Raw genomic sequence first — 14,304 nt, 5'->3', positions numbered from 1 at the left:
CCCATTGAGCATCTCTGGAGAGACCTGAAAATGGCTGTCCACCAACGTTTACCATCCAACCTGACAGCACTGGAGAGGATCTGCAAGGAGGAATGGCAGAGGATCCCCAAATGCAGGTGTGAACTTGTTGCATCATTCCCAAAAAGACTCATGGCTGTATTAGCTCAAAAGGGTGCTTCTACTAAATACTGAGCAAAGGGTCTGAATACTTATGACCATGTGATATTTCAGTTTTTCTTTTTTAATAAATCTGCAAAAATGTCAAAAATTCTGTGTTTTTCTGTCAATATGGGGTGCTGTGTGTACATTAATGAGGAAAAAACTGAACTTAAATGATTTTAGCATATGGCTGCAATATAACAAAGAGTGAAAAATTTAAGGGGGTCTGAATACTTTCCGTACCCACTGTACATGTCCATAAATGACAAATGTGTGCAGGCTGATACAGCCGGCATGCCAAACACAGTGCTCACCATCCTGCAGGGCCCATGGTCTCTGCTCTGACCCGAGCCCGGTCAGTCTCTCTGAGGAGCTCCTCTATCGCACGCCTGCATAGAGAAATCAAGAAAAACATCAAAATGAGTCATGCAATGGGGGAATAAATGGGGTGGTGGTGAGGACAAAGACAACACAAAACCTCATGGGGGAGCCAAGAGAGGAGTCGTTTAATTGAGAGTAAAAAAAGTGGTGCAGAGCGTACAGGACAGAGTGAATCATTAGTGAGTGAATAAGGGACAGCAGTGGTGTCCTGGTTTGACCCAGGCTGCTGAATCAGCAGATAACAATCACTGATTTAGCTGACCTTTAACCACACAGCACCGGCAAATAATGACATCTGTTATCAGGGCAGGGCTTCCTTATAACCAATGCACACACTCATCTCACAACACAATAAATACAACAGCTTTCGACCAAAAATATTCCTCCTACTGATGGAGGTTATCCCTCAATCACTTTTGAGTGGGGTCATCAATCCTTACCACATTTGTTGTGCTTTACAGACTAAAGCTTTACTGATTCTGCACAGACAATATCTTTACCTCACGATCCAGAGCTGAAGAGTAAGTCATCTGAAACAATCGCAATACAAGACAGTGGACATTTGTACTTGTGGTTTCTCCTTCGGTTTCACCTCTACTCTCATTAGTTTTTTCTATTTTTTGTCAGAAACACATCACAGCAATGTTATTTTCATCCAGCTTCTTCACAGTCCATCTCCAGAAAAGGCTGGAGTTGGAATGAGTACACAGTTAGGACACACGCTGTATGGACTATGAGTGGATGCAATAAAGTCAACTGTGACCAGCTGATTCAAAATCTGGGTTACACTGGAATATTTTTAAAACCGGAGTTTGTGTTTAGACAGGGAGGAGCCCCAGGTGAAAAGACTGGTTTACACCTGTGCATCAGCAGTTACAATCAAGCAAGTTGGTAACTGAACACTCACACACACATATACACAAGCAAGGACCATCTAACACATAGTACTATTTCAAAGTATGCATTGTTAATTCACAAAGCTTTGCAATATTGGGGAACTCATTCTCCTTAATATCTGCATTATTTAATAAATGTACATTTGACTGTGCTGATACTGAACCTATAATATATTTTTATTAAACATCTGATGGACAGCTATTGGTAGAAAAACTGGCTGTAACCACTCATTGGGCCATATCGCGAGATGTTAATTAAAAAGAGAACTCTAAGATGTGCATGCAGTGGGAGTAGGTCCTGTTGAGAAGACAAACACTTTGAAACACAGTATGAGAAACTTATTGAAAAACAACCGTAACACTTTATAACAACACCACATAATTTGTGTCTAAAAGTAGGAAATGTGCATGCAATGGGTGGACTAAAACAACGTAAAGAAACGCGTGGAGAGAAAATATGATAATCCCCGTTTCCCTCGCTGCATGCGCTTCAGAGAACGTCACTTGGACTCCTCATTTATCTCTGTATCGTGAGGTAAACATATTATCTGTGCAACATCAGTAATGAAAAACACTGCTGGCGACTGATGACCTAACTCAAAAGTTATTGAGGGTTATAGTCGCCAAATATCTGAAAGTCAATCGTCAAACTGTCTAGCTAAGTTACACTGTCTAATGGAGAGGTGTTACGGTTTTCGAGGAAAACTAGCTACGCGTGTAGTAAACTGTGGCTTTTTCAGTTAACTGGGAATAAACAGCTAAATAATGTCCTACTTTTCCAGTTCATCTCCCTCTGCCATCGCGTCGCAATCCATCACATCTTATGAATAAATTCAACTAAAGTCGATGACTGCAGCTCAGATTTTTGTTTACTTTCTGCGATGTCCTTCTTCCGTGGACCCCGTGATTATTTTGCTGGCCTTAGCGATGCCTGACTGTTTGATCACATACAACAGTCAATTGGTAAAACAATGACACGTTCCGTGCAAATCATGGATCAAAATAAGCTAAAACGCTTAAAATACTTAATTGTGTCTATAAATGCACTAATAAGACATTTGTTAAAATGTTTATGTGCAAGATTGCCCTTTTATTTAATGATATATAAACATTTGTATTAGTAGACCTAATGAAAGTTAGGGTTCACAAACACATTGTCATTTATGGGCTTTACTATTAATGATTCACCAACAAGAGAAATTTGTCAGATTCTTGCAATAGGCTACACGCATTATCCTTCTTAATGGAATTCAGCATTAATAAAGACATTATAGCCACCTTTTAAAAAAGTAGCAGGAACTGAAGTAGATTCCAGCTCTTATAAAGGGAGGCAAAATGTATGGTTGTATAAAATGTACTCACCCATAATAACTTGCAGTCTTTGGGATTTGTGAAGACACTCTTAGCTGACAAAATAAAATTACCTTAATTTGGTCTTTTTGCTTATGTAATTGATGTGATTTTACTGATATAATGAACTGCCAGATGAAAAGCTGACAGCGGGCTAGTTCTGCAACCTTTTAGTTATTGTTTGTTTAAGCTATTCATCATGAAACAATTTAAACTACTGAGCAGCAAAAACAAATAGGTATAAATGATTTAAACATGCTGCATGACATTACATGTATCCAAAAACAAAAGAATAAAAACAATTGTAATAATTTAATAAACAAAGACTCATATGTAAATAGAAATAAAAAAAACTGAAAACACTGGTAACATTTTAGCCAAAGCAAATAGTCAGTTGTTCAAGGATTCTCCCTTTTTTAAATTAAAGTTTCAGATACTATACATACAGTATTTATATATATTTATAAATAGGTTGTTTTGTCTCTTGTTTTTCTTTTTGCTCCTTATTTGAATGCACATATTTTTCTTGTTGTCCTACAAAAACACATTTAGAACCACTGTGTGGGAGTCATATTCCTTGTCTGTTCAGCATACCTGGCCATTCTGATTCTGGTTATAAGAGGTGACCAAGTTCCAAAGGGGCCGTATTATTTTGATCAGGCTGTCTGTAAGCCACCCCTGACTCTGCTCCGAATTGACAGCCTCAGGCCCCACCCATCTCCAATGACAAACAGCAATGGGCGGACCCTCCTCCGACAAAAGCACGGGGGTGTTTTCATGCGGGTTTGTGGAACGGTCCTTGGCGATGAATGCGTGATTGAGGTCCCGCACCTTATGATCGTCCCTCTTAATGGGGTCGGAACGCACTGTATTGAGGAGAAGCGAGAATAGGTAACATTACATCTGCATACATAAGATATTCACTTTCTGCATGAGCGGTGTAGCTGCCTTTTGCGTTGATATTGCCATTGTCGCTTCATCTGTCCTAGCTTCTCCGCCTGTGGAGGGGAGGATGGAGTCAGGCAAATGGGGGCAATGATTAAAAATGGTCCTGTCTAATCAAATGTATTGAACGCCTTCTGGTTGTTAGATCATGACACTGCAGGTGGAACAGTGACAGTGATAAAATAGTTATTTTCATTGAATTTTTCAATTAAATCGGTGCCATTTTTGTTATCATGGCATGTCTGTCTGACTGTTTTGGAGAAAAGCAATCTATTGCAACAGCCCTTGCAGAGCAGCAGCTGGCCTGTTCTTCCAATAGCCTTTATGCATTTTTAAGTCAAGAGGCAAAAAGATGGGGTTTTATAAAAATTGTAGTCTAAGCCCTGAGGACCTGTGGCCTAAAACATAATCTCATTTTATTTGAAAATGTCATTCCTACATTTGTCCATAGTAGTCAGTGGCTGGTCCTGTGTTGTAATGTTAGATTGTCCTCTCACGAAAATTAAAAATGAGAATAGGTGCAGTGCCTAAACTTATTAATATAGAAATCTTGGACTCTCCCAGTCTTCATATGATTTGTGTGAAGAAATCTGTGCAGCTGGTTAAAACAGATTTAAGTGCTTTCTATGTCTAGTGAGAGCCTGCTGCTTTACTTGTTGATAGACTAGTCACAGGATCTGTCACCTAAAAAGCTCTGGTGTACGATGTAGGCTTCTATATATGTGTGTTTGCTCTTGCCCATGTAGTCTTATGCTTGCATGCAAGTCTGTTTGTGTGTGTGTTTGCGTGTGATGTGGTGATGTCACAGCTTTGTTATTGGAACAGAGAAGCCTTGTGTCCTTATGATTAATTCATGTCCAGCTGCGGGATAGAGACAGAAGCAGCCAGTCACACACAGACAGGAGCGTGTACTTAAAGGAGGCAGAAATAAGTAACTACCGGTCCAGTAGCCAAGGAGACAGGAGACAGGTTGCCACAGAAATGGGTGGCAACGGAAGACAAAAAAAAGCAGCAAAAAAAGGAGGGCTCCTTATCACTGTCTGCGCTGTCTGACAAGCTTTCAGGCTGTAGCGGGGAGGAGCAGAGCATCCTGCTGAGAGGAGTGCATCTGTTGTGTGGCTCCTCTGCATCCTTCTCCAGCTACACTCTGAATGTCAAGCCCCACCGAGCAGAACAGGCTCCAGGTCGTCATGGAGACAGGAGCACCCTCTTGCTGGAACAGAGGCAGGTAGTTACTGTGACTTGGCCGGCATGCTGTGTGTGTGCTGAGGCACGCCCTCTGCTGTCTGCTGATGGTGTCAGGCTCACAGGGCCTTGGCTAATAGAGTGGCTGAAGGTCTGAATGGCTTTGGATGTAAAACACTGTGGAAATCTTCAGCACATACATAGTGCATTAGCTCTGGGGACACACTGCTCAGTGCCGTGCTATATTTCAAGACTCTGCTTCAGGCATGTTCTCTTTCTGTTACAGAGGACACTGAGTGAATCTACTGTACAGTACACTGCCCAAATCAAAAATATCATGTTTGCTGTGGGGAATATTTAAAGAATTTCTACATTTTTCTCATCTTTTTGTTTTCATCTTTTTTTGTGGGCTTTCTACTGTCTTCCATTGTTTCTCCTGCCTCTTTTTATATCGTTTTGTTCCTCTTCCATCCCATTAATTTCTTCCACCCCTTTTCCCATCTCTTTCTTTTCTTCCTCACTGTGTGTCTGCTCCTTTCTACCTCTTGCTGGCACTACATTTCCTCTGTGTTCATTTCCCAATCTCAATTCCTCTGATCTGGATCCTCCCTCTGCCTCAATCCCAGATAATTCCCTCTCTGTGGAATCAGAAGATTGTAGCAGGCGAGAGCAAACGAGAGATTATACTGCTAGATTAGTGGACAGGAGTAGCAATACATAATCTGAGTGCACTCACTGATACACACACACAGCACCACTCTCATGCAGACATGCAGACTCACATGCACAAAGCATTTGTGACATGAACAAATGCTCAAGCACATAATCAGACATTTGCTATTTTCCTGAAACAGCTGTTTAACCCTCTTGCTTTTCCCTCTGACCTGCAGGGTGATGTGCCATCAGCCACTGGGGGGCATCTGTCCTCTCTACAGCTTGTTCGTCCTCTGAAGCTTATGGGATAGACAAGGGTGTGTGTGTGCCCTTTCCCAACACTGCAGCACCACAGGAGTTATTTGTGCCAAAGCTGCGTTGTGTTGAAGGAACAGAGATGGGCAGCCCAGGCTGTGAGGTGAGTCTAGCTGGGCCAGTGGAGCCAGCACTGGACACCCTATGTCCTGAGTGTGGCCAGATCCACCGCAGCTGGGAAAACCACCTTTACAACTACCGTCTGGAAGTGGATGACGACTTGGTGTGCCACATCTGCTTGCAGCCACTGGTGCAGCCACTCGACACGCCATGTGGACACACCTTCTGCGCACATTGCCTGCGTAGTTTCCTCCAGGACAGGGACTTCTGCCCGCTGGACAGGACACGGCTGCAGCTGCAAGCGTGCCGCAGATCCAGCATACTGGTTCACAAGCTGCTGGACAAGCTGTCTGTGTCCTGCCCTTTGACCCCTGTCTGCTCCCTCAGCATGCCACGGTGTGACCTGGAGGCACACCTGAAACATAGGTAATAAAGCTTATATACGATCACAACAGACGATGCTGTGTACATACAATATAGATCAAACTAGGCAGGTTCTCCTAAGATTTATAGAGGTAATGTAAGCTACATTACCTCCTCTACTTGTGTTGGTGTCAATCAGATGATTAGCAAAAACACCACATGGTTACAAGTACTGTATGTAAATCATTAAAATAATCTTTTAAGCAAAATGCCATAACTTTGCTGTTTCTAGCTTTGCAGGAGTAAACTTGTGCTGGGTTGCTTTGTCCTTTTGTAAACTTAGTACTTTGGGGTTTTGAAAAGTTGTCAGACAAAACTTTGGACTCCAGGTGTCCCAGTTCCTGTTACCTTCTGAACGTTTCTGTGGATTTTCTCTCTGATTCTGCCCTGCACACCTGCCTCCCATTTCATGGTTGCCTGGGCCTGACTCCCACACCCACCACACCTGTCTGCACTTCTTGCTTAGCTTCCATAGTGTTTATACTACTCTGTTTCTTTGCCAGATTGTTTGTTTGCTTATCCTAGCCTTTGTGCTTCTCCGCCTCAGCATTCTCGTCACCTGCCTTTACTTTTTTTCCTTGATTGAGCTGTTTGTTTGGATTTCAATTATGTTTGGACTCGACTTGCCTTGGACTAAGTCTGTGGCCTGCTCCCCAAGCCACAGCCTCTCAGCTTCACAGGCATCTGGTCACCAGCACCCCAGAGCGGCTTGCACATAACTGAGATTCTGTCCATTCTTGAGTTGACATCCCTGGTCAAAGCCTCCAGAGCTTTGGAGTGGGTTCCTGAGTTGACTTTCTAGGTCGACATCTCCTCCAACTTCAGAGAAAGTCTATCAGCCAAGCTCAGCTGCCATTTATCTGTCCTGCATCCTGCACCTTTCCAAAGGTTTCCTACATTGGACCCCTACTGTCTGGCCGCTGCACATCGGGCTCCAGGTCACCATCCAGCTACAATATCCTTTAGGCACCAGTCTCCAGATCTGCCTTGGATATCGACCTCCTCCCTGGACTCCATTGGGGTTCTGTTTCTGACACCTTCCTCCTGCCCACCTTCCAGAGGGGTTCCATCTTCATCATTGGCCTCCTCTTCATACTTAAGAAGGGTTTTGCCTTCACCATCAACCTACTGCCCATCCCCTCCTCTCTGGTCCTGTGACCTTTGCTGCTCGTTGGCTCTAGTCTCTGGGCTGTCCACTCGAGGTCCCCTGCCCTTATATTCCATAGTCTCCTGGTTGTTTGCCTAAGGTCTCCAGTTCCGATGTTCTGCAGTCTTCCTACCATCTGCCTGAGGTCTCTGGTTTCTCTATGCCTCAGCTGCCTGGCATCCACCTAAGATCACTCTGACTCTTCAGTTCTCATCTAGTTTTCCCTGATTGTTATTGTTGGACTGGACTCTAAGTTTATTATTTGTTTAATTAAACTGAATGTTTCTGCTAGTCTTGCCTGCCTCCTTGTCTGCATTTGGGGAAATTGTAGCAATAACCTTTCTGCATTTTTTTGACATTGTATAGACCGCACCATTAATCAATTAATGAAGAAACTAATTTACAGATTAATCAGTCATCAAAATACCTTAGTTGCAACCCAGTTTACCTTTGCATAACTTTAAAAACTCATACTAACCATACTTAGGTTTGTTTCTGGCAGGACATATGATAAATCTGAGTCCAGATCACTTAAACATTCCCAACCGTCCTTAAATTTAAATGTTTCCCCCAGCCACACATTGTGGCTTTTGCCCCATTTGGACCAGGTACTGTGAGACCCTGAAGGGATTTAATGGGCTGTAGATCATGTGACAAGGGGGATTAGTGATTCCCTGCCACAGTCATGGGTTGGCTGATCAGGAGCTCCATGTTTTCATTCTGCAGTCATGCTGAGCAATTTCAACACCAGAGATCTTTTCAACCATTTTTTCTGTGAGACAGCGAAAGGCAACCCTGGCCTATGGTGAGTCAAACACAGTGGGATGTGTAGTTTGTGTGAATTGAGATAGCAGCTGTCTCTCATTGATTTCTTATATCTTACATTTCAATTTACTTTCACTCTTGCTCTCCCTTTCTCTGTCTGTCTCTCTCTCTCTCTCTCTTTGGCACTGAAATTTGTAAAACATGCCATGGAGGAAACTGTAAAAGGTTTCTCTTGCTAGTGGTTACATGGAAGTAGTGTGATGGGTTATCAGAATAAATGCTGCATTATTTTGAGCTATACAGAGATTTTTTTTTTTTCTAGATAAAAATATACTATATATTTAACCATTAAAATTTGTTTTATTACTATAGGAGCAGACATCCTATAGAATTTAAGCTGGACATTTTGATTCTTATTCACTGGTTATCCAGTGTCCATCTAACACCTTATTTAAGTTGGAGATTTTCCTTAACAAGTTCATCCTTACAAGCTATTAAAAGCTTTTCTGAGTCACCTGTTCTTAAGGACGCCCATTATAGACCATCTGTTTTATGTGTTTAAAGCTAGAAGGACTGTTGCAACAGGTGACAGTTACAGGACAGTGGTGAAGGGCAAATGCAGTGTAGCACATCCATTCATTATCTATACCGCTTATTCCTGAATAGGGTCTGTGGGGAGCTGGAGCCAATCTCAGCTGACACTGGGTGAGAGGTGGGATACAGGACAGGTCTATCACAGGGCTGACTCTCAGAGACAGACAACCACACTCACAGGCACTTTAGAGTCACCAGTCAGTTAACCTGCATGTCTTTGGACTGTGGGAGGAAGCCGGAGTAACCACGCATGCACAGGGAGAACATGCAAACTCCTCACAGAAAGGCCCCGGATTGACCTGGGCTCAAACCCGGAGCCTTCTTGCTGTGAGGTGACAGCGCTAACCATTGAATCACTGTGCTGCCTAGTGTAGCATAAGTATAGATAATAAAGTCAGTAAACTCACTCAGTTACACAGCAATATTTGTCTAAAATTTGCTAACATAAGCAAGTGCAATAAGCTAGCAGTCATACCAGAACAAATGAGACTGTGGCAGCAAAACCACTGAGTGCGTTAAAGTTATTACAGATTTCAATTCCTAAAAATGTATGTTTTCATATGTGAGAAAAAAAATCTGCTATTTCATCTTCAAAAGACACATAGTCATGATTTAATTGTAGCCAAAAAAAATAAGAAAAATACATGAGTTCTCCAGTAACTCTTTCTCATTGGTGAAGTCTATTTATACTTTATTGTCAACAGTCTACTTGTCCAGACCTTTTAATAAATCCTATCAGCAGAGGTATACATCTCAATAAAGGTTGCCCACATCATCTCATGTCCATTAGACAACAAAGGACGGTTAAAGACAGCTCACACAAGGTCACAGTGAGGACCAATGCAGCATTCTTTAGTAAAAACTAAACCTCTGGCCCACATGCGCTCGTCACTCCCCTGCCATGCAGTTTTACATCTAAGATAGTAATAGCAGCCAAGAGTCTGCTGTCGTTGGGTGACTTTGTCAGTCAGCATCATTTATGGTAAAGATTAGGAATGGGACATTAGATTAATGGATGAGAGCGCCACACTTTGGTTTTCAGCATTGGTTAAGGTGAGCTGATGGTGTGTATGTGTGAGAACTGTTTCTGAATCAAAGCACTGTTTGTTATTGAGTGTATGTTGATGTGCAAAAATGGCAATTTATCAAAGTATCTACCCTAAATAAAAGAGCTGTTAAAAATCTGATATGCAGCAATGTTCTCTGGTATTTTCTTTCTAATCAGTGACAGATCAGTGCCTGTATCATAATTCAGTTTGGACCTTCCACTTTCCCTCCCAGTTACACATGATCCTGCATTGTCCTTGAGGAGGGGACGAGCTAAAAGCAAAATTCCCTCATAGTCCATTAAATTAACTGATGCTAAACCTGATTTTCTTTACATATCAGATGGACTAACAAGCCTATTGCTTGGTGAAAGGTGTCCCGGGACGCGGTGTGAGCAGACGAGCGTGGATGGTCCGAGATGCGAGACTGGGGCCAAGCGAGCGATGGTGACCAGCCCTACCAGGTCACCCCACTCCTCACAGACAGACCTGCAGGACCATACTCCCTCTTCACCCTCTGGACCTAATAATGCCAGCAGCAATGGGCCTGTGTGGACAGATGATGCTGGTCTTGACAACCCTGCCTTTGAAGAGAGCACAGAGGAAGACAGTGAGTCTGTCCACTGGTGTTGTCCTACATAAAGAGGTAAAGTTGTTAAGACCCAATAGCAATGTGATTTATCTCTTCACATCCTTCTCTCTTTAGGTGTGGTAGGGTTGGAGTGCGTGGTCCCCAGGGTGAAGCGGCCCCTGAGTAATCCCTGCATCCACCTCCTACGCTCTTTGAGCTCCACCTCCTCTGGCTGGGACTGCCCCGAGTCCCCACCTCTCTCTGCTGAAGAGGGTATGACATCACATCCTCCAAGCATGTCCTCAAAGGGCCGAATACTAGAGATATGAGATGATCTTCCTTGTGATTGCAAGAGCTGTGATTTTAGACAACAGGAGATATTCTGGAAACAAAATGCTAAGGGTTTGGACAATATGTAAATTAACTTCTGAAATGCTTCCAATTTGTGTGACCATTAGGTTGTGTGAAGTTGCCCTCCCTTCCTGAAGGAGAAATTACTGCCATAGAGGTTCATCGAGCCAACCCATATGTTGAGCTAGGCATCAGCATTGTTGGGGGGAACGAGACACCGCTCATCAACATTGTGATTCAGGAAGTGTACAGAGATGGGGTCATTGCACGAGATGGGAGGCTGCTGGCTGGAGATCAGATACTACAGGTAGGTCATTTGGTTTTTCATGGTTTGTTAAGTGACCAGGCAAATGAATGCTAATGTTGGTCTGTGTCTGCTGGATGTATAAATAGGCAGTTCTTACAAGGCAATAGTTTGTCCCCCACCAAGTGTCCAAAAATCTGTAAAATTCAGGTTTAATTTCCCAAAATTTCCTTTGACTTCTCTCTATCTGCTAAGGTGAACAATGTGGACATCAGTAACGTCCCCCACAGTTTTGCCCGCTCTACATTAGCACGCCCATGCACCACCTTACAGCTGACAGTGCTGAGGGAGCGTCGTTGTGCCTCCAGGGCGCCTCCCTCCTCCTCCACCCCAGCTGTGCCCCATGCCCCCTGCTCCACCCCTGAGGCCACCCCGTCCAGCCCAGCCACACTAAGAATCACCCTACACAAGCGGGACTCAACAGAGCAGCTTGGCATCAAACTGGTACGGCGAACAGATGAGTCAGGAGTGTTTGTGTTGGATCTGTTGGAAGGAGGCCTTGCAGCGAAGGATGGCAGATTGCGGAGTAACGACCGTGTACTGGCAGTCAACGACCAGGATCTACGTCACGGCACCCCAGAGCAGGCTGCACAGATCATACAGGTTCATTTACTGGAATTTGAGAGAGGAAATCAGCAAAACAAATGGCTCATGATTTGATTCAAAAACACCAACTCTGACTTTCTAGGCTAGTGGAGAACGAGTCCACCTGCTGATTGGCCAACCCAGCAAACCAGCTCACCCCCCTCCGCCAAAATCAAGCTCCACCAGAGACCTCTACTGCCTTGATCACTTCCTGCCTAACCACAGCTCTACCCCGAGTCCTGTGCCTATACACCTGTCCCGCACCAGCACCCACAGAGTGAGATCATTTGTGTCTGTGTTTGTCTAAGTCTGTGTTAGATTGTGTGTGTAGGTTCATTTTTGCAATTTTAATTTTAACATTTCCAATATGTGTATCCACATTTTTATAATAAGAATGAAAATGCTGATGCCAGATCATTTAACTCACTTTCATTTTTATTTAAAATTAAGTTTTTACATATTGGTGTTTATGTTTATTAACAAGTGATTGCTTATTGTTTATTCCTTAGTTTGAGGGATTCTCTGTTTTCCCTGTATTTTTCTCTTTTATATATTATTGTTTGTTTGTTTTACCAGTGGAGAAATGTTCTGAGCTGTTTCAGCAGCAGTAAAACTAAAAACTTGGATATGTGTGAAGTTAAAATTTGGGTGAAAACCAGTTTGTTATTTCTGAAAATTGTTTAGACTTTAAGAGTCAAGCACAAAGAATAAGTGGATATTTTACTGCAAATGGACATTTCTTTTGCATTGCAGAGATTGAACCAGTGCTTGCGTGTTTGTTGCCTCTGTGTGAATATTCCCAGGACCTTTCCCAGTGTGTGACCTGTAAAGAGAAACACATAACCGTGAAGAAGGAACCCCTTGAGTCTCTGGGCATGACTGTTGCAGGAGGGAGGGGTAGTAAGAGTGGAGAGCTGCCAATCTTTGTGACCAGCGTCCAACCACATGGCTGCTTGTCGAGGGATGGACGAATCAAACGAGGTGAGCGCTACCAGTGCCAGTTCAGTCAAGCCAAAGATATTACATGACAAGCTAGAGAATCTTCTTGCATCCATCTTCAGGTGATGTCCTGCTGAGTATCAACGGACAGGACCTGACTTACCTGAGCCACAGTGAAGCTGTGGGTACTCTGAAGGCCAGTGCTGCTTCGTCCTCAGTCCAGCTGCGGGTGCTGGAGGTCAGCATGGTGGAAGAACATGAGCATGATGAGCTGTTGCCTCACACTCACGACAGTGACTTTGATGCCAACTGGTCCCCCTCATGGGTGATGTGGCTGGGTTTACCCAGGTGAGCACACTGAGAAGAGAAAGAATCATATAGTTTTTGATATGAAGGTACTTTTATGATGTGTGACTATAATGTATAGCTTAAGTGTCTGAATACATCCACAGGCTTTATTGAATGTCTATAGTGTTGTGTACAGTTGCTGTGGAAATCAAGGTTGTGTATTATTGTTGAACTATATTATGAGTGCAACTGATACACAGTGTCCTCACTCTCTTTATTACTTTGTCTTTTTACAGCTGGGCATTATAAACTACAATATATAGCAGTGGTCCCCAACCCCCGGGCCGCGGACCGGTACCGGTCCGTGGATCAAGTGGTACCGGGCCGCAGAAGAAATTATTAATTATTTCCGTTTTATTTATTATCTGAGTATGAACGATCTTTTATTTTGAAAAATGACCGCATTCTCTCGGTTACATCTCGGTCACTTGAGCGCCAAACCTGGCTTACTTGTGGATATATTCAGCCTGCTCAATGAACTCAATCTGTCACTTCAGGGGAAAATGACAACTGTCTTAAAGTTGGCATATGTAGCTGCATTTAAAGCCAAACTGGATTTGTGGGGACGGCGCGGCAACAGAGGCATTTTGGACATGTTTCAAACATTAGCGGGGATTTTGGGTGAGACTGAGCCTGAGCCTTCATTCTCCCAGCTGGTGCACGATCACCTGTCTTTGCTTTTAAAAGAGTTCGAGCGCTACTTCCCAACCACAAAGGACCCACGAACTGCCAAGGAATGGATCCGCAACCCATTTGTCAACAAACCAGGTGAATCCAGCAGGTCTGTGCAACAAGAAGATCAACTGCTGGAGATCGCAAATGACGGCGGCCTTAAAAGTATGTTCGAGACAACAACTCTGTCGGTGTTCTGGATTAAAGTCATGACAGAATACCCTGAGATCGCCACCACAGCACTGAAAACCCTGTTGCCATTTCCGACATCCTATCTGTGTGAAGCGGGTTTTTCTGCAGTGACAGCCGCGGTAAAATTGTCAAGCATTGACCGGTCCGCAGTGATAAAAAGGTTGGGGACCACTGATATATAGTATCACTATGAATTGTCACATTTATTTTTTCCTCATGTTGACTCATTTCTGACCTGTTTGACTAGACCAAAATAGTGAGTTTCTAGGCCGGACTTTAGGCTGATTGTTTGGTTGAACATATGGTTAGATGTCTCAGGTCAGTTGTATTGGACTGTGGCCAGTTATTATAAATTGCAATATGAGTAAATTGAAGTCAGTTATCCTAGTTGTTTTGCTTCATTTCCTCTCGCTTCTCTGCTC

The 14,304-nt window shown here is 43.4% G+C and overlaps 2 protein-coding genes across 3 annotated transcripts in view; one reads left to right on the top strand and one right to left on the bottom strand.

Annotated features, from left to right (window-relative positions):
• The window catches only part of pdx1 (pancreatic and duodenal homeobox 1), a 9,905-nt gene extending 7,494 nt beyond the window's left edge, over positions 1 to 2,411 (bottom strand). Inside the window, exons 1-2 of the mRNA XM_020600009.1 lie at positions 2,211 to 2,411; positions 474 to 548 (exon numbers count right to left, since the gene is read on the bottom strand). The gene's annotated coding sequence lies outside the window, so the exon portion shown is untranslated. The remainder of the gene's footprint in view (positions 1 to 473; positions 549 to 2,210) is intronic.
• Positions 2,412 to 3,502: 1,091 nt separating this feature from the next.
• The window catches only part of lnx2a (ligand of numb-protein X 2a), a 12,874-nt gene continuing 2,072 nt past the window's right edge, over positions 3,503 to 14,304 (top strand). The window contains exons 1-10 of one of the 2 annotated variants that reach the window (XM_020600012.1): positions 3,503 to 3,677; positions 4,789 to 4,959; positions 5,807 to 6,371; positions 10,295 to 10,530; positions 10,627 to 10,764; positions 10,950 to 11,149; positions 11,342 to 11,749; positions 11,835 to 12,008; positions 12,535 to 12,712; positions 12,793 to 13,018. In XM_020600012.1, coding sequence (XP_020455668.1) covers positions 5,968 to 6,371; positions 10,295 to 10,530; positions 10,627 to 10,764; positions 10,950 to 11,149; positions 11,342 to 11,749; positions 11,835 to 12,008; positions 12,535 to 12,712; positions 12,793 to 13,018 — 1,964 coding nt within the window. In that variant the 5' untranslated portion in view covers positions 3,503 to 3,677; positions 4,789 to 4,959; positions 5,807 to 5,967. The remainder of the gene's footprint in view (positions 3,678 to 4,788; positions 4,960 to 5,806; positions 6,372 to 10,294; positions 10,531 to 10,626; positions 10,765 to 10,949; positions 11,150 to 11,341; positions 11,750 to 11,834; positions 12,009 to 12,534; positions 12,713 to 12,792; positions 13,019 to 14,304) is intronic. The other variant, XM_020600011.1, reaches the window with a different exon arrangement.

The sequence above is a fragment of the Monopterus albus genome, unplaced genomic scaffold, assembly GCF_001952655.1.
Source record: "Monopterus albus unplaced genomic scaffold, M_albus_1.0 scaffold44.1, whole genome shotgun sequence".
NCBI classification, from domain to species: Eukaryota; Metazoa; Chordata; class Actinopteri; order Synbranchiformes; family Synbranchidae; genus Monopterus; species Monopterus albus.
Note: the sequence above shows the minus strand (reverse complement) of the source record. Positions and strands in the feature narration are given on the sequence as shown.